We start from the raw sequence: 13,026 nt of genomic DNA, 5'->3' as shown, positions 1-13,026 counted from the left end.
GCCGCGCCCGCCGCACTGACCGATAACCTCCTGCAGCTCGTACGCGTCCCTGCAGATGGGCCAGCCGACCGCCTGCGCCGCCGGGGCTGGGGCCACGGGCGCCACCGGAGCCGGCGCTGCTGTCGCGGCCGCCGGGGCCGCCGCCGCCGGTGTCACCGGGGCCGCCTGCTGGGGCTGCTGGACGTGCACGGGCGAGCCGCTCGGCTCCGCCATGATGCTGCCGGAGGAGAGCGAGAAGACGCGCCGGCCGGCGGACGACCTTCCACTTGAAACTTCCCTTCCCTCCCCTCGCCGCCGACACCTCTCGACCGGCGCACGCCCTCCCCGCCCGCCGCCGACGCCGCCGCCGCTGGAGCCAGCCACGAGAGGAGGGAGCAAGGGAGGCCGAGCCGGGCGGAGGGAGGAGGCAGCGCCACCGGAGGCGGGGAGGGGAGGAGGCGGCGGCCGCCGCGCTCGCCGCGCGCCCCGAGCCTCGCGCGCGCAGTTCTCTGTCTCCGCGAGGGGAACCGCCGCCCCGCCGCCCTCTCCTGCCCTGCTCGCGGCCGGGGAAGTTTCCACCGGAGGGGAGCGAGGCCGGGTTGGGTTGGCTTTCGGGGCCCGCGTCCCTCGCCCCCTCACTCCCTGCTTTCCCTGCGCCTTCGCCCCAGACAGTCGGACTCTCCGGAAGATGTCCCCTGGGGACCCCGAGGACGGGGTCGTTGAACCGCCGCCAGGTTCTCAGATTCAGAAGTCTCCCCAAGTAAAGAGAACCTGAAGTTCATTTACAAGTCAGCGACTGAGACACCTACACGCCGGCCATTTGTAGGACGCCAGTTAAAAAATAACCTGAGTTGTAACTTTCCAGCCACCTACCTGCCAATATCCCTTTCCCCACCTTGCCTAATCTAATCGCAGCCCTTCTAGTTTTTTCTTAGTGAAACACGATTCCTTAGGTCTCTCGCTGTTCACCGACTTTCTTCATTTGTTCCAAGCCACTTGGATCCCAGGGAGGTGATGAAAGGGACTGTGCAGCTGGAATAAGAAGTGTAAGAGAAATTTGGACACTATTTCAAATTTTAGACCCTTAATAACAAGCCACATTAACCCGTTAGGACAACAGATAGCAGGCATTTATTTTACAGAGCATACTGGTTGTCAAAGTTTGTACCGCAGCATAAATAAACTGCGCTGGAAACAATTGCTGCTTTTCATCACTCCCAAAATTACCTCATCCTTAAAATTGCTATGGTATAAACCATAGGTCTTCCTAATTACAGGTGTCATATTTAACGCTGAATGTTCTCTGCGTTCCCCTGGTATAGATGACCAAGATTGCACCATCCTTGTCTTAAGGTGAAACGGTGCAGTGACCCAATGGTCATAATGGTCATTTGGCCAAAATTATCTTGCGTAGTTTTCATGATGAGGACTACTGAATAAGTAAGAATAATGAGCATATTAAAAAAAAAAGACATTCAGAAAGACTGTGATACTTTGTCTCCTGTGTTTATACACAAAAATCTCCTTAAATTTTTTTAAAGATAATTCAGATGAAACCCAGAAATTCATTAGGAGAAACGCTGTATGTCTAATCAAAACACTGATGGAAACCGAACGGTGAATATGCTTAATCTCTCACAGCATGATGGAACAGTTGGGGTAAAGCAACTCCTGTGCTCTGGTCTACACACAGAAATTTATGCTGAACTGAGAAGTTGTACATTCTTTTATGAAGGAGTGTTCAAAAACTGTGTATTAATTTTAATGTCTGTCAAGAAACAGACAACATCAAGAACAAATAAATTCTAGGCCTCTGATGTTTCAAGGGGGAAAGAATAGGGAACAGGAATGCTGTAACTGGTCACCTCTTCAAGTGCAGCTCCCAATCCGAAGAACATTTAAGGACTATTTTTTAGGGAAAAGAAAAATGATTAAATGAATATGACTTCCATTTTGTCATATGAATTTATATTTTGACTTTCAAACCATGAAGGCCGGGAAACTGTGAAGGCCAGGAAAGTTCTTGGAACTTAATAAGAAAACATAATGTTGTCAAGACCAATAGCACAGATTTGAATCAAACACAGATCACTTAGTTTCCCACAAAGAACAAGTGTTCTGTAGTCATATACCAGATATCTGTACCCAGCGGACTACTTTCCAAATGGCTCCTAGGATGATGACTTGTAAGAACTGATGACTGAGTGCAGACCCATCGCTACTGCCAGTAAATCAGTTTAAAGAACGTTTACTATCAGTGGCCTTTGGCATCATTTTTATATATGAAGAACAGAGCATGAATTATATTTTTAAATTATATAAAAGCATTGGATTAGAATTTTAAGTTAATGTTTCCGTAAACAACTGAGTAGAGTGGTACTTAAAACTTGGAAATATATGTATTTAAAAAGTATTCAACTGATATGCAATTTCCTCTGAAATCCTATTACTAAATTTAAACTGAAAGGTGGCAGGGGAAGAAGCCTTTAAAATGTAAACAACGTTTGTTTCAATACATATCTTTATTCTTTATTTATCTTTATCTTTATTTACATTTAGTCAGAGACTTTAAAACATTGGAAAGAAAAAATAAGAGGCTAAATTTTGTTAAGTGTTTACAACTACCTCATTGTATGTCAGGGTTTCTTAACTTCAGCAGTTTTGATATTCTGTGCCAGATTATTCTCTGTGTTGTAGAGGTCTGTTCTGGCCTCAGCTCACTAGATGCCAGTAGTACCCGCGCTCTCAGTCATGACTATCAAAAAGGACCCCAGATGTTGCCAAATGTCCTCTGAAGAGCAAATCACTGCTTTAGGTAAACTGAATATACAAAATTGTCATTTTATAAACAGATTATTGCAGTGGTTATTTGCATTACGAAGAGTTTAAATAGGGTTCAGTTATTCACAAATCCTGAAGAGGATCAGAATATGCTACCCCAAATATGCCACTTTGGCATAAGAATTATTTTGAGCTGAAGGCAATTAAGAAACAATAGACACAGGAAGAGTTCTCTTCCCTCCCCCAGTCTGCCTAAAAACATGGCATAAATTGCCCTTTTGTAAATGAAATTTCCATTTATAAAGGAAATTTCCATTTGCAAAGGTGCCCCCTCTCCCATACCAGGAAGAGGAGAATGACTGTTATCATGGAAATGGTGCTGAGATGATTCTGCACAAACAACTCTTATCTACCGGTAGTTTCCCCCATACATTTCCTAGTTACCTTCCCACAACTTACCCACAGCCCCAGAAGCCCAAACCCCCTTTTCCTTGTCTAGTCACTTCTCCATAATTTATCACCCTTTGTTAAAATGGTATATAAGCCCCCAATTCTAACCACCCCTTTGAGTTATTCATCACTGAGTACTCCCACACAAGTGTGCATTTCACATGCAAATAAACTGTTTTTTCCTCTTGCTAATCTGTCTTTTGTCAGTTTAATTCACAGGTCTCCAGTTACTAAATTTGAGAAGTTAAAGGAAAAGCTTTTCCTCCTGTACAGCCTTTTGAACATCTAAAAGAAGATGTGTAGTGTAGTGGCCAAGACCGTGAAGAAAGAAAGTGCCAGATTCAAATCTTACCACCACCAACATTTTTTTTTTTTTTAATCTCTGACTTTGGACTGACTTTAACTTTCTGAGTCTCAATGTCCTCATTTACAAAATCAGCATCATAACTTTGACATGGGTTGTTACAACATAATTTGTATGTAAACAGCTTAACATAATGGCTGACACATAGTAAATGTTCAATAAAATGAAAACCCTTATCAATGTCATCATCATTATTCTTATCTGCCAAGATTTGTAACAAAACATAGAAGAGAAAGATTTATAATACTGGCAATCATGAACTGTACAGACTATAAGCTCCCTGAGGGCAGGCATTTTTGTTCCTTTGGTTCATTGCTGTATCCCAGTGCCTGGAATAACATCTGCCACAGAATATCCTCAGTAAATATTTGTTGAATGAATATAACACTTTTTAAATGGATAAAAACATGCTTTTAAGCATCAGAATGAGTCAGCCATGCCAAGGGTGGATTAGATGGGAGGAAACTGGAGGCGGAGAGACCGATTTGGAAGCCACTGCCATAAAGTTAGAGAAATGTGTATATGAATAAAGCCATGATATTGAGGATAATGATGAGGGGGTAGATTTAAGAATTATTTAAGGAGCAGAATAATGGAACTTAATGACAGGTGAGATTCCTTTAAAAGTCAAATTGCCCAAATGCATTAAAAAAGTAGATGTAGGGGCTTCCCTGGTGGCGCAGTGGTTGAGAGTCTGCCTGCCAATGCAGAGGACACGGTTTCGAGCCCTGGTCTGGGAGGATCCCACATGCCGCGGGGCAACTGGGCCCGTGAGCCACAACTGCTGAGCCTGCGCGTGTGGAGCCTGTGCTCTGCAACAGGAGAGGCCACGATAGTGAGAGGCCCGCGCACCGTGATGAAGAGTGCCCCCCACTTGCCGCAACTGGAGAAAGCCCTCGCACAGAAACGAGGACCCAACACAGCCATTAATTAATTAATTAATTAATTTTTTTAAAAAAGTAGATGTACACAAGTACAAAGTATAAAATGTTTTAGAAATACTTCTGTTGAAGGAATGAGAGGTTCTCTTGATTGACAGGTGGTCTTTCTCCCATGGCTAACCTATAATCTATTGCAAAGTCACTTCCATTGCCTGGTGAGGAAAGGCCAGATGTTCTTGGGTGTGAAGAATATCTATCACCATATTTCCCATCTCCAACTCTCTTATAATTCCTGTTTTAGTAACTATGTTTGAGGGGAAAGTTGTGACAGAGCTGAACATTTATTTCAACAATTGCTTCCAAAGACAAGCATCCAATTTTTTTGAGTTAGGGTGATGGCAGGGCATAGTAGAAAAGGTATGGGTTTAAGTCTGTAATAGCTGGATTTACATACTTGATCTGCACTTACTAGTTGGCAGCTTAAGCTCTCTGAGCTTCTGTTTTCTTAAAATAGGGACAATTATCCCAGGATGATTGGGTTGCAGTAAAGATGAAATGAGTTGGTATGTGTAACACACCTTACCCACAGGACACACTTCAGTAGTATAGCAGTGGCTCCAGAATTTCCTCCTAGGAGGGACTCGAGGGTGGTGGTCTCAGGTTGAATTGCATCGCCCCAAAAGACATGTCAAAGGCTCAAACCCCAGCACTTGTGAATGTGACCTTATTTGCAAATAGGGTCTTGGCAAGTTAAGATTAGGTCAAAATAGATAAGGCTGGGCCTATTCCAATGACTGGTATCCCTACAAGAAGAGGAAATTTGGACCCAGGGATACAGGAAGAATGCCATGTGAGGAGAGAGGCAGAAACTGGAGCGATATGTCTGCACGTCAAGGGATGCCAAAGATTGCCAGCAGCAACCAGAAGCTAGGAGAGAGGCATGGCACAGATTCTCCCTCAGAGCCTCCAGTAGGAGCCAACACTGCTAATACCTTGATTTTGGACTTCTAGCCTCCAGGCTGGGAGAGAATCAATTTCTGTTGTTTTACTCCACTGAAGTCTGTGGTACTTTGTTACAGCAGCCCTAGGGAAGTAATACTGCGGGATTATGGGATTTGTTCTTTAGCCAACTGCATTTCATTTGGACCAGATTTAGCAATGAGCACCAGTGGAAATAACCACTGCTTTAGAGCCATCACTCTACCAAAGCCCTGGACCTTACGCTACACCTTGTTTTTAATCCAATTTTAGGTGGGGGAAAAAAAAACAAACTGCAGAGTAAATATCTGAATGAATTTTCAGCAGAGATGTCAAATGTCCATCTGAAAAATGCATTTGAGAACATATGAACCTTTCCAACTTTGAAGACCAAGGCATCCTACCATGAGCGTACCCATAGAGATGTCATGTGCTTGCCATTGACACAGCTGATGCTGTTACCCAAAGTCCAGAGTTGGTGTGATCCAGTTTTCTTAGGTTAACACAATTTAATGTTAAGGAGTCATTGGTGCCTATTTCCCAACCATAAATGGAAAGAGAGGCTTAAATCTATCTTAAGCTAAATTATTGCAAAGACACTGCTTTTTTTTTTTTTTTTTTTTTTTTTATTTATGGCTGTGTTGGGTCTTCGTTTCTGTGCAAAGGCTTTCTCTAGTTTTGGTAAGCGGGGGCCACTCTTCATCGCGGTGCGCGGGCCTCTCACTATCGCGGCCTCTCTTGTTGCGGAGCACAGGCTGCAGACGCGCAGGCTCAGTAATTGTGGCTCACGGGGCCTAGTTGCTCCGCGGCATGTGGGATCTTCCCAGACCAGGGCTCGAGCCCGTGTCCCCTGCATTGGCAGGCAGATTCTCAACCACTGCACCACCAGGGAAGCCCGACACTGCTTTTTAAATTCATGTGATTTAAGGAATTAAACTTATATGAATTGTAACTTCCAGACACGTGTTTTCATTTATTTCCCAACCTACTGTTGAAACTTTCTATTGCATTTATGTTACAGACAGAATTGCTCTGGTGACAACTAATGTCTCTTCACTTATCTCAGAGGTTTCTGACTATGATTTGGGTCCTGATAGAAGTCTCACTAGAAGCCCTACCCTCCGTATGCATAGGGAAGACCTCCATATTTAGCAAGGCTTGCCCTTTGCTATAACATCCAAAGGCATTACCATAAATCTCTGTGGCATATATATGTCTTTTATGATGTAACCTGTCGAAAACCTGATAGTCTTGTCCCAGGCAGACTGACATAAAAATGTAATTAAAAACAATTTGATTCTTTATTGCTGTCTCCACTGATGAATCTCAAAGAGGAATCCTGTTCATTACACAAAACAGCATTTTCTGAAAATTTTTGTTCAACCCTTCTCAACTTCAAACTTTTCCAAATACCAAGGATGTCTCAAAGCCTCTCTTTTCCTCTCTATTAAAAAATCCTCCCACCAAAACTATCAACAAACCCTGAGCACTCTTTCTTCTCTGCCTCTCTGGCCTCCATGCCAGGCTCAGATCTTTATCAGGAGAGGCATGTTGAGTTATCTGTATTCTGAAAAGCAAAGGAGGGTCAGGGGCTGCCCTGGTTTATAAGGGGTATGTAATAAAACGTTTAATAATTTAACTTACTAATATTCTTTCATTCAGTAAATACAGTTTTAGGGACTATAATTTGCATGACACTTTGCCAAATGCTGTAGAAAAATAAAAGACAAAACTATCTCAGCCCTTAAGAATTGTATAACCAATACAATCCCATTTTATCCAGTGTCCAATCTTCCAGCACCCCAGCTGCCCCCAAGTTACTGAAACATGTAAACAACACTTAAAATAAGGAGACTAGCCCAAACCAGAGGTCACAGAGATGCCATATGATGGGTTGATTTGCTGATCAAAATAAATCACTTCTCTTACTATTGACTGGCAAAGTCTAAAAAACAAAAGCAAAAAACCCATGCCCTACTGGTGCTGAAGTCAAGAATTCTAAGAGAAATGGCAGGAAATAGCAAGAAAATTAAAAGGAAAACCAGACAAAAGAGGGAATTCATGGCGGTCCAATGGTTAGGACTCGGCACTTTCCCTGCCATGGCCGGGGTTCAATCTCTGGTCGGGGAACTAAGATCCCACAAGCCACACAACATGGCAAAAAAATAAAATAAAATAAAAATGCAACAAAACAGCAGAAGGAGAGGTAGATATTAGAGGCAGCTAGAGAGGTAGATGCCTTTGCTATTAAGCAGTTAGGAGAGGACGGCAGAAATGGCCTTGAAGAAAGCAAAGAATCATAACGGAAGGAAGTTCAGTATCAAGGGCCAGACCTGCATCCAAGGAGACACAGCCCAGGTGCAAGCACATATGTCTACACAGTGTGGGCAGTGGGACAGTGTCACACCGACCAGCGTTGGCCCAGCATGGTATACCATCATGCCAGAAAGCTTGCCCAGTGCTGCCAGATTTTCTGGTTGTTTTAGGAGAAGCCAACAAATCTGATTTTATGTGAAATATTTCCATTTTTAAATATTGGCCTGACTTTATAAAATACTGCACAGAATCTGATACCATATACATAATGTTTCAAAACAAGAAAATGCTAAACACAGTCTTTGAATAAATACATAGTGAAACATGGGCCTGAGCAATAAACGTCAAATTCTGGGTAGTGGTGATCCCTTGAGAGGGTAGGCAGGGGAAAGGCACATAAAGGGCTTCTATGGCATCTGTAATGTTTTATTGCTTTAATAAAAATCTGTAATAAATATAGCAAAATGATAAGATTTGTTAGACTAGATGATAGGTCCATGAGTTTCTATTACATTAGTGACTCTGCTGTTCTGTACGCTTGAGATATTTCACAATTATAAGACAATAATACTGCACAGGCCAAACATTTTCAGTCCACATCAGACCAGTGGAGCAGAATTTTGCAGACTCTGCATAGCATGATTCAAAAGGCGTAGAGCCCACACTCAGGTTAGACCAGGGTGAGCAGCACTTTGGTCGCCCCTCCCCCCAAGAGTAAAACATAGGTGGTCCAAGTGGTTTTCAACCTGCTTGGATATCAGAGTCACCTGTCCAGCTTGTTAAAACTTCCCATGCCTGGGTGTCACCTAGATTCTACTAAATCATAACCTGCATCTAGAAACTGGGCAGCGAGGGGACTCTAATGTGCAACCAGAGTTGAAAACTACTGTGATAGTTCAGAGAACATTACCGTGACACAGGGAAGCCACAACTAGAAAAGCACCTGAGTCGGGGGGCTCCCAGATAGGTGACAACTTTAAAAATCTCAGTGGTCACTGGTGGCTTTCCTGGAGTTAGACATAACAAATGACAATGAAAGCAAAATACTCATTAAAAAGGACTAAGTCTTTTTGTAATAAGAAAATTGAAATACGAACTATTGAAAGAGTAACTGTTTAAAAAAATATTTTCATTGAAATGGTTAGAATAAAATATTATTCAGTACGTTATTTTAAAGAAGCAAACTGTGTACCTACTGTGTGCAAGCTTTCTGCGTAGAGTTGTGGAATGATGGAAAGATGGATGAGCCCCATCCCTTACTCTCAAAGAAACAACATCTAATGGGGCAGACAGACATGTCAACAAATAATTTCTCCTTTGGGGAGACGGAGACTGGTCATGTGAGTATGACTCTAGTTTTGACTCAAAGACTCCAAAACTAGAGCATTCAAGTTATTGGGTCACAGGGTCTTATTTTAACCATTCTCTGATGGCCTAGGTTTGGTGGAGAGACCCCAGAAGCTGGGAGAGAAGAGCAGAATGGAAAGGAATCATCTTAAAATGACTTTGACTTCAGACAGTGTTAAATATATGAAGGGTTCAAAAATGATGCCTTGACATGGAAGCAACCTAAATGTCCATTGACAGACGAATGGATAAAGAAGATGTCGAACATATAGAAAATGGAATACTACTCAGCCATAAAAAAGAATGAAATAATGCCATTTGCAGCAACATGGACGGACCTAGAGATTATCATACTAAGTGAAGTAAGTCAGACAGAGAAAGACAAATACTATATGATATTTAGTATTTACATATCCTTATATGTAGAATCTAAAATGTGACACAAATGAACTTATCCAGAAAACAGAAACAGACTCACAGACATAGAGAACAGACTTGTGGTTGCCAAGGTCGGAGGCGGGGTGGGGGGGGGGGCGGCGGGGGAGGGATGGTTGGGAGTTTGGGTTTAGCAGATGCAAACTATTATATACAGGATGGATAAACAACAAGGTCCTACTGTATAGCACAGGGAACTATACTCAGTATCTTGTAGTAAACCATAATGGAAAAGAATACGAAAAAGAATATATATATATGTATAACTGAATCAATTTGTTGTACACCAGAAACTAACACAACATTGTAAATCACTATACAGTAAGTCCCCTACATACGAACCTTTAAGTTGCGAACTTTCAAAGATGCAAACGTTCATTCCATCAACGTCAGACGTGAGTGAAACTGCAGCTTGCCCTCCATCTCCTATTGCTGACGATCTTTCAGCTCTACCACCTCCCACCTCCTCTCCCTCCACCAGTCAATAACTCTTCTTGCCTGTTCACTTGATGCCAGCCCCTGTATGCCGGCTGTTGTACTGTATTACTGTACTTTTCAAGGCACTGTACTGTAAGATTAAAAATGTTCTTTATTTTTTTTGTGTGTTTTTTATGTATTATTTGTGTGAAAAGTATTATAAACCTCTTACAGTACAGTACTATATAGCCGATTGTGTTAGTTCGGTACCTAGGCTAACTTTGTTGGACTTATGAACAAATTGGACTTACGAACGCACTCTCGAATGGAACTCATTCGTATATAGGGGACTTACTATACTTCAGTAACATAAATTTTTTAAAAATGATGTCTTGAAAGACTATTCTTACTATAAGTTAATCAGGTTAATCCACAAAAGCTTTTTTCTTTTTTTTTTTAATACTATTTATTTATTTATTTATTTATTTATTTATTTATTTATTTGGCTGCACCTGGTCTTAGTTGCGGCATGTGGGATCTTTTAGTTATGGCATACAGGATCTAGTTCCCTGACCAGCGACTGAACCCAGGCCCCCCTCCATTGGGAGCGTGGAGTCTTAACCATTGGACCACCAGGGAAGTCCCACAAAAGCTTTGTTCTTGATATAAAGAAATTTTTTTTCCTTTGCTATAAAGAAGACTTTGGTATGACTTTCTCTTTCAGAACCTCACATGTGAATGAATCACTGAGTGAATGAATAGAATTTCAATCCTCATAACCAAGATAACATTGGATCATAATATACTCCTTTAGGATAATTTTCAGGAATGTCTATAATTCAAAGCATTTCCTTCTACAACAATAACAATAGCTATAGTTTATGGATACATTTCACTAAGAATTTTAGATACATTCTCTTGACTGATCTTCACCTACAACCTGCTGAGGTAGATCACATTATGTGCATTTTTATAGTTGGAGAAATTGAAGGTCATGATGGTTAAATAACAAACCGAACCCTAATCTTGGTTTATCTGCAGCAGAGCCAGGATTCAAACATGCTCTAACTCCAAAGGCTAAAACTTAAACTCAGCACTATATTCCTCTATCGCTCGACAAAGCATATTCGCTATTATTACATTAAAACTTTTAAACAAAATTTTATTAATTAAATTAAATTTCAATTTAATTTTAATTAAAAATGCCTACTGAGGTACTATGCAGTTTGAGACCATTTCAAGCCAGAAGGTAAGGCTGTAGATAGCCAGGAGACAATCACTAAGAGTGGAGTGTTCCTTCTTCAAGCATCAATTTTTGGTAATTTTGAGTTAAGAGACAAATAATCCATATGTGCCTCTATTCCTTCATCCAAATATTATAAATATTAGTTCCAAAACTACCTTTATGCACCCGCAACAATACTCTGTGAACCATGGCTGTTGTTAATCTGTGTTTTAAAAATGCTAAAGTAACCGTTAACTTGAATAATCAATATAAATAATTTATTAGTTTGGTCTCCAAATCAAGTAAAAGCTATATGACAGTATTTCACAGCTCAATGAAGCAGATAGTTCAGTCAAGTAGTGAATAGTCTTCAAATCAGTTGTTCCTTAAATACAAAGAAGAGTGGTGTATATATAAGCAATTCAAGAGACTAGAAAAGGCCAGGTAATGTTACAGAATTTTGACACATATTTCAATAGATAATCCAATAATTTTTTCATTTTCATGAGTTTAACTCTTTAAAATTCCATTAAAACATAAATTTTTGAAAAAAGAGAAAAAACAAATCACAGTGTTTTGGTGTTATTTTCAAGTCATTTAATGCACACATTATTTGAATATTGAGCATTATAGGAGGCTTACTACTTTGTGTTCCCGTGACTGGGCTGTCAAAGGAAGCCGATCACTGCCTTAACCAGCTGTGTGCATAAAGAAAGGCCATTATTTTTTCCTTTCTCATGAAAATGCATGGCCCATTTTGTATTTCCCACAGATACTGCATGGATTTAATTCAGCAAATGAGGTACTCGCTATACTAAAAGAAAGAGCTTATGGAGGTAATATCATGTCAAGAAAATATTATTTTATTGGGACAAACATTTTTTTCAAAGATAGCAAGAACGTTTATTGTGAGGTGGAAAACAGTAGCACAGTAGAAGCCCAAAGAGTTCATATATCTATTGACAGAGGTTTGTTCTTTCAAATAAGCAATTAATCATGGGAATAGAGGCTGATGAAAAATTTAGATTATGAAAGAGCTTCATTAAAATTTTTTTCCTTTTGAATACATAAGTAGATGTACAAGTTATAAAAATTGAAAGTAGGAAGGATATAAAGTGAAAACTGTATCTCCCTCCTGCCTTTATCTTTCACCCATGTAGTTCTCTTTGCTAGAAGCAACTACTATTACCTTGTTCTTGCATCCTTCAAGAGATATCCCATGCATATGCAACCATATTTATATGTTGTTTTCTATACTAATAATAACATAATACTGATCCATAGTCCCATTTTTTTACTTTAACAAATGTCTTGGAAAAGGTGTCATGGAGTCCTAATTTTTTTTTTTTTTTAACCTAGCTCTATGCTGCCCATGTTTCTTTTTTTTTTTTTTTCTTTTTTTAATTTTTATTTATTTATTTATGGCTGTGTTGGGTCTTCATTTCTGTGCGAGGGCTTTCTCTAGTTGCGGCAAGTGGGGGCCACTCTCCATCGCGGTGCGCGGGCCTCTCACTATCGCGGCCTCTCTTGTTGCGGAGCACAGGCTCCTGACGCGCAGGCTCAGTAGTTGTGGCTCACGGGCTTAGTTGCTCCGCGGCACGTGGGATCTTCCCAGACCAGGGTTCGAACCCGTGTCCCCTGCATTGGCAGGCGGATTCTCAACCACTGCGCCACCAGGGAAGCCCCATGTTTCTTTTTATATTGGGGTAAAATTTGCACTTAGTAAGATGCTAAGATTCATTTTCCTACATTTGGAGAATTGAATACAAGGGTGTAACCATCTCTCAAAGCAAGATTTAGAATATTTCATAATTCTTCTTAAGAGCTAATTAATATTCCACTGCATGGATGTG

At 40.9% G+C, this 13,026-nt stretch overlaps 1 protein-coding gene and 1 long non-coding RNA gene across 2 annotated transcripts in view; one reads left to right on the top strand and one right to left on the bottom strand.

The window, feature by feature from the left end:
* The window catches only part of STK39 (serine/threonine kinase 39), a 303,091-nt gene extending 302,315 nt beyond the window's left edge, over nt 1-776 (bottom strand). The window contains exon 1 of the mRNA XM_082396842.1: nt 21-776. Within this exon, the coding sequence (XP_082252968.1) occupies nt 21-213 (193 nt within the window). The 5' untranslated portion in view covers nt 214-776. The remainder of the gene's footprint in view (nt 1-20) is intronic.
* Nucleotides 1-13,026, top strand: part of LOC309630995 — a 279,528-nt gene that overhangs the window by 186,697 nt on the left and 79,805 nt on the right. The gene's annotated exons all lie outside the window — the stretch shown is intronic.

The sequence above is a fragment of the Balaenoptera borealis genome (assembly GCF_965194805.1).
Source record: "Balaenoptera borealis genome assembly, chromosome: 6".
NCBI classification, from domain to species: domain Eukaryota; kingdom Metazoa; phylum Chordata; class Mammalia; order Artiodactyla; family Balaenopteridae; genus Balaenoptera; species Balaenoptera borealis.
The sequence above is the reverse complement of the archived record's forward strand: the minus strand, read 5'-3'. Positions and strand labels throughout refer to the sequence as shown.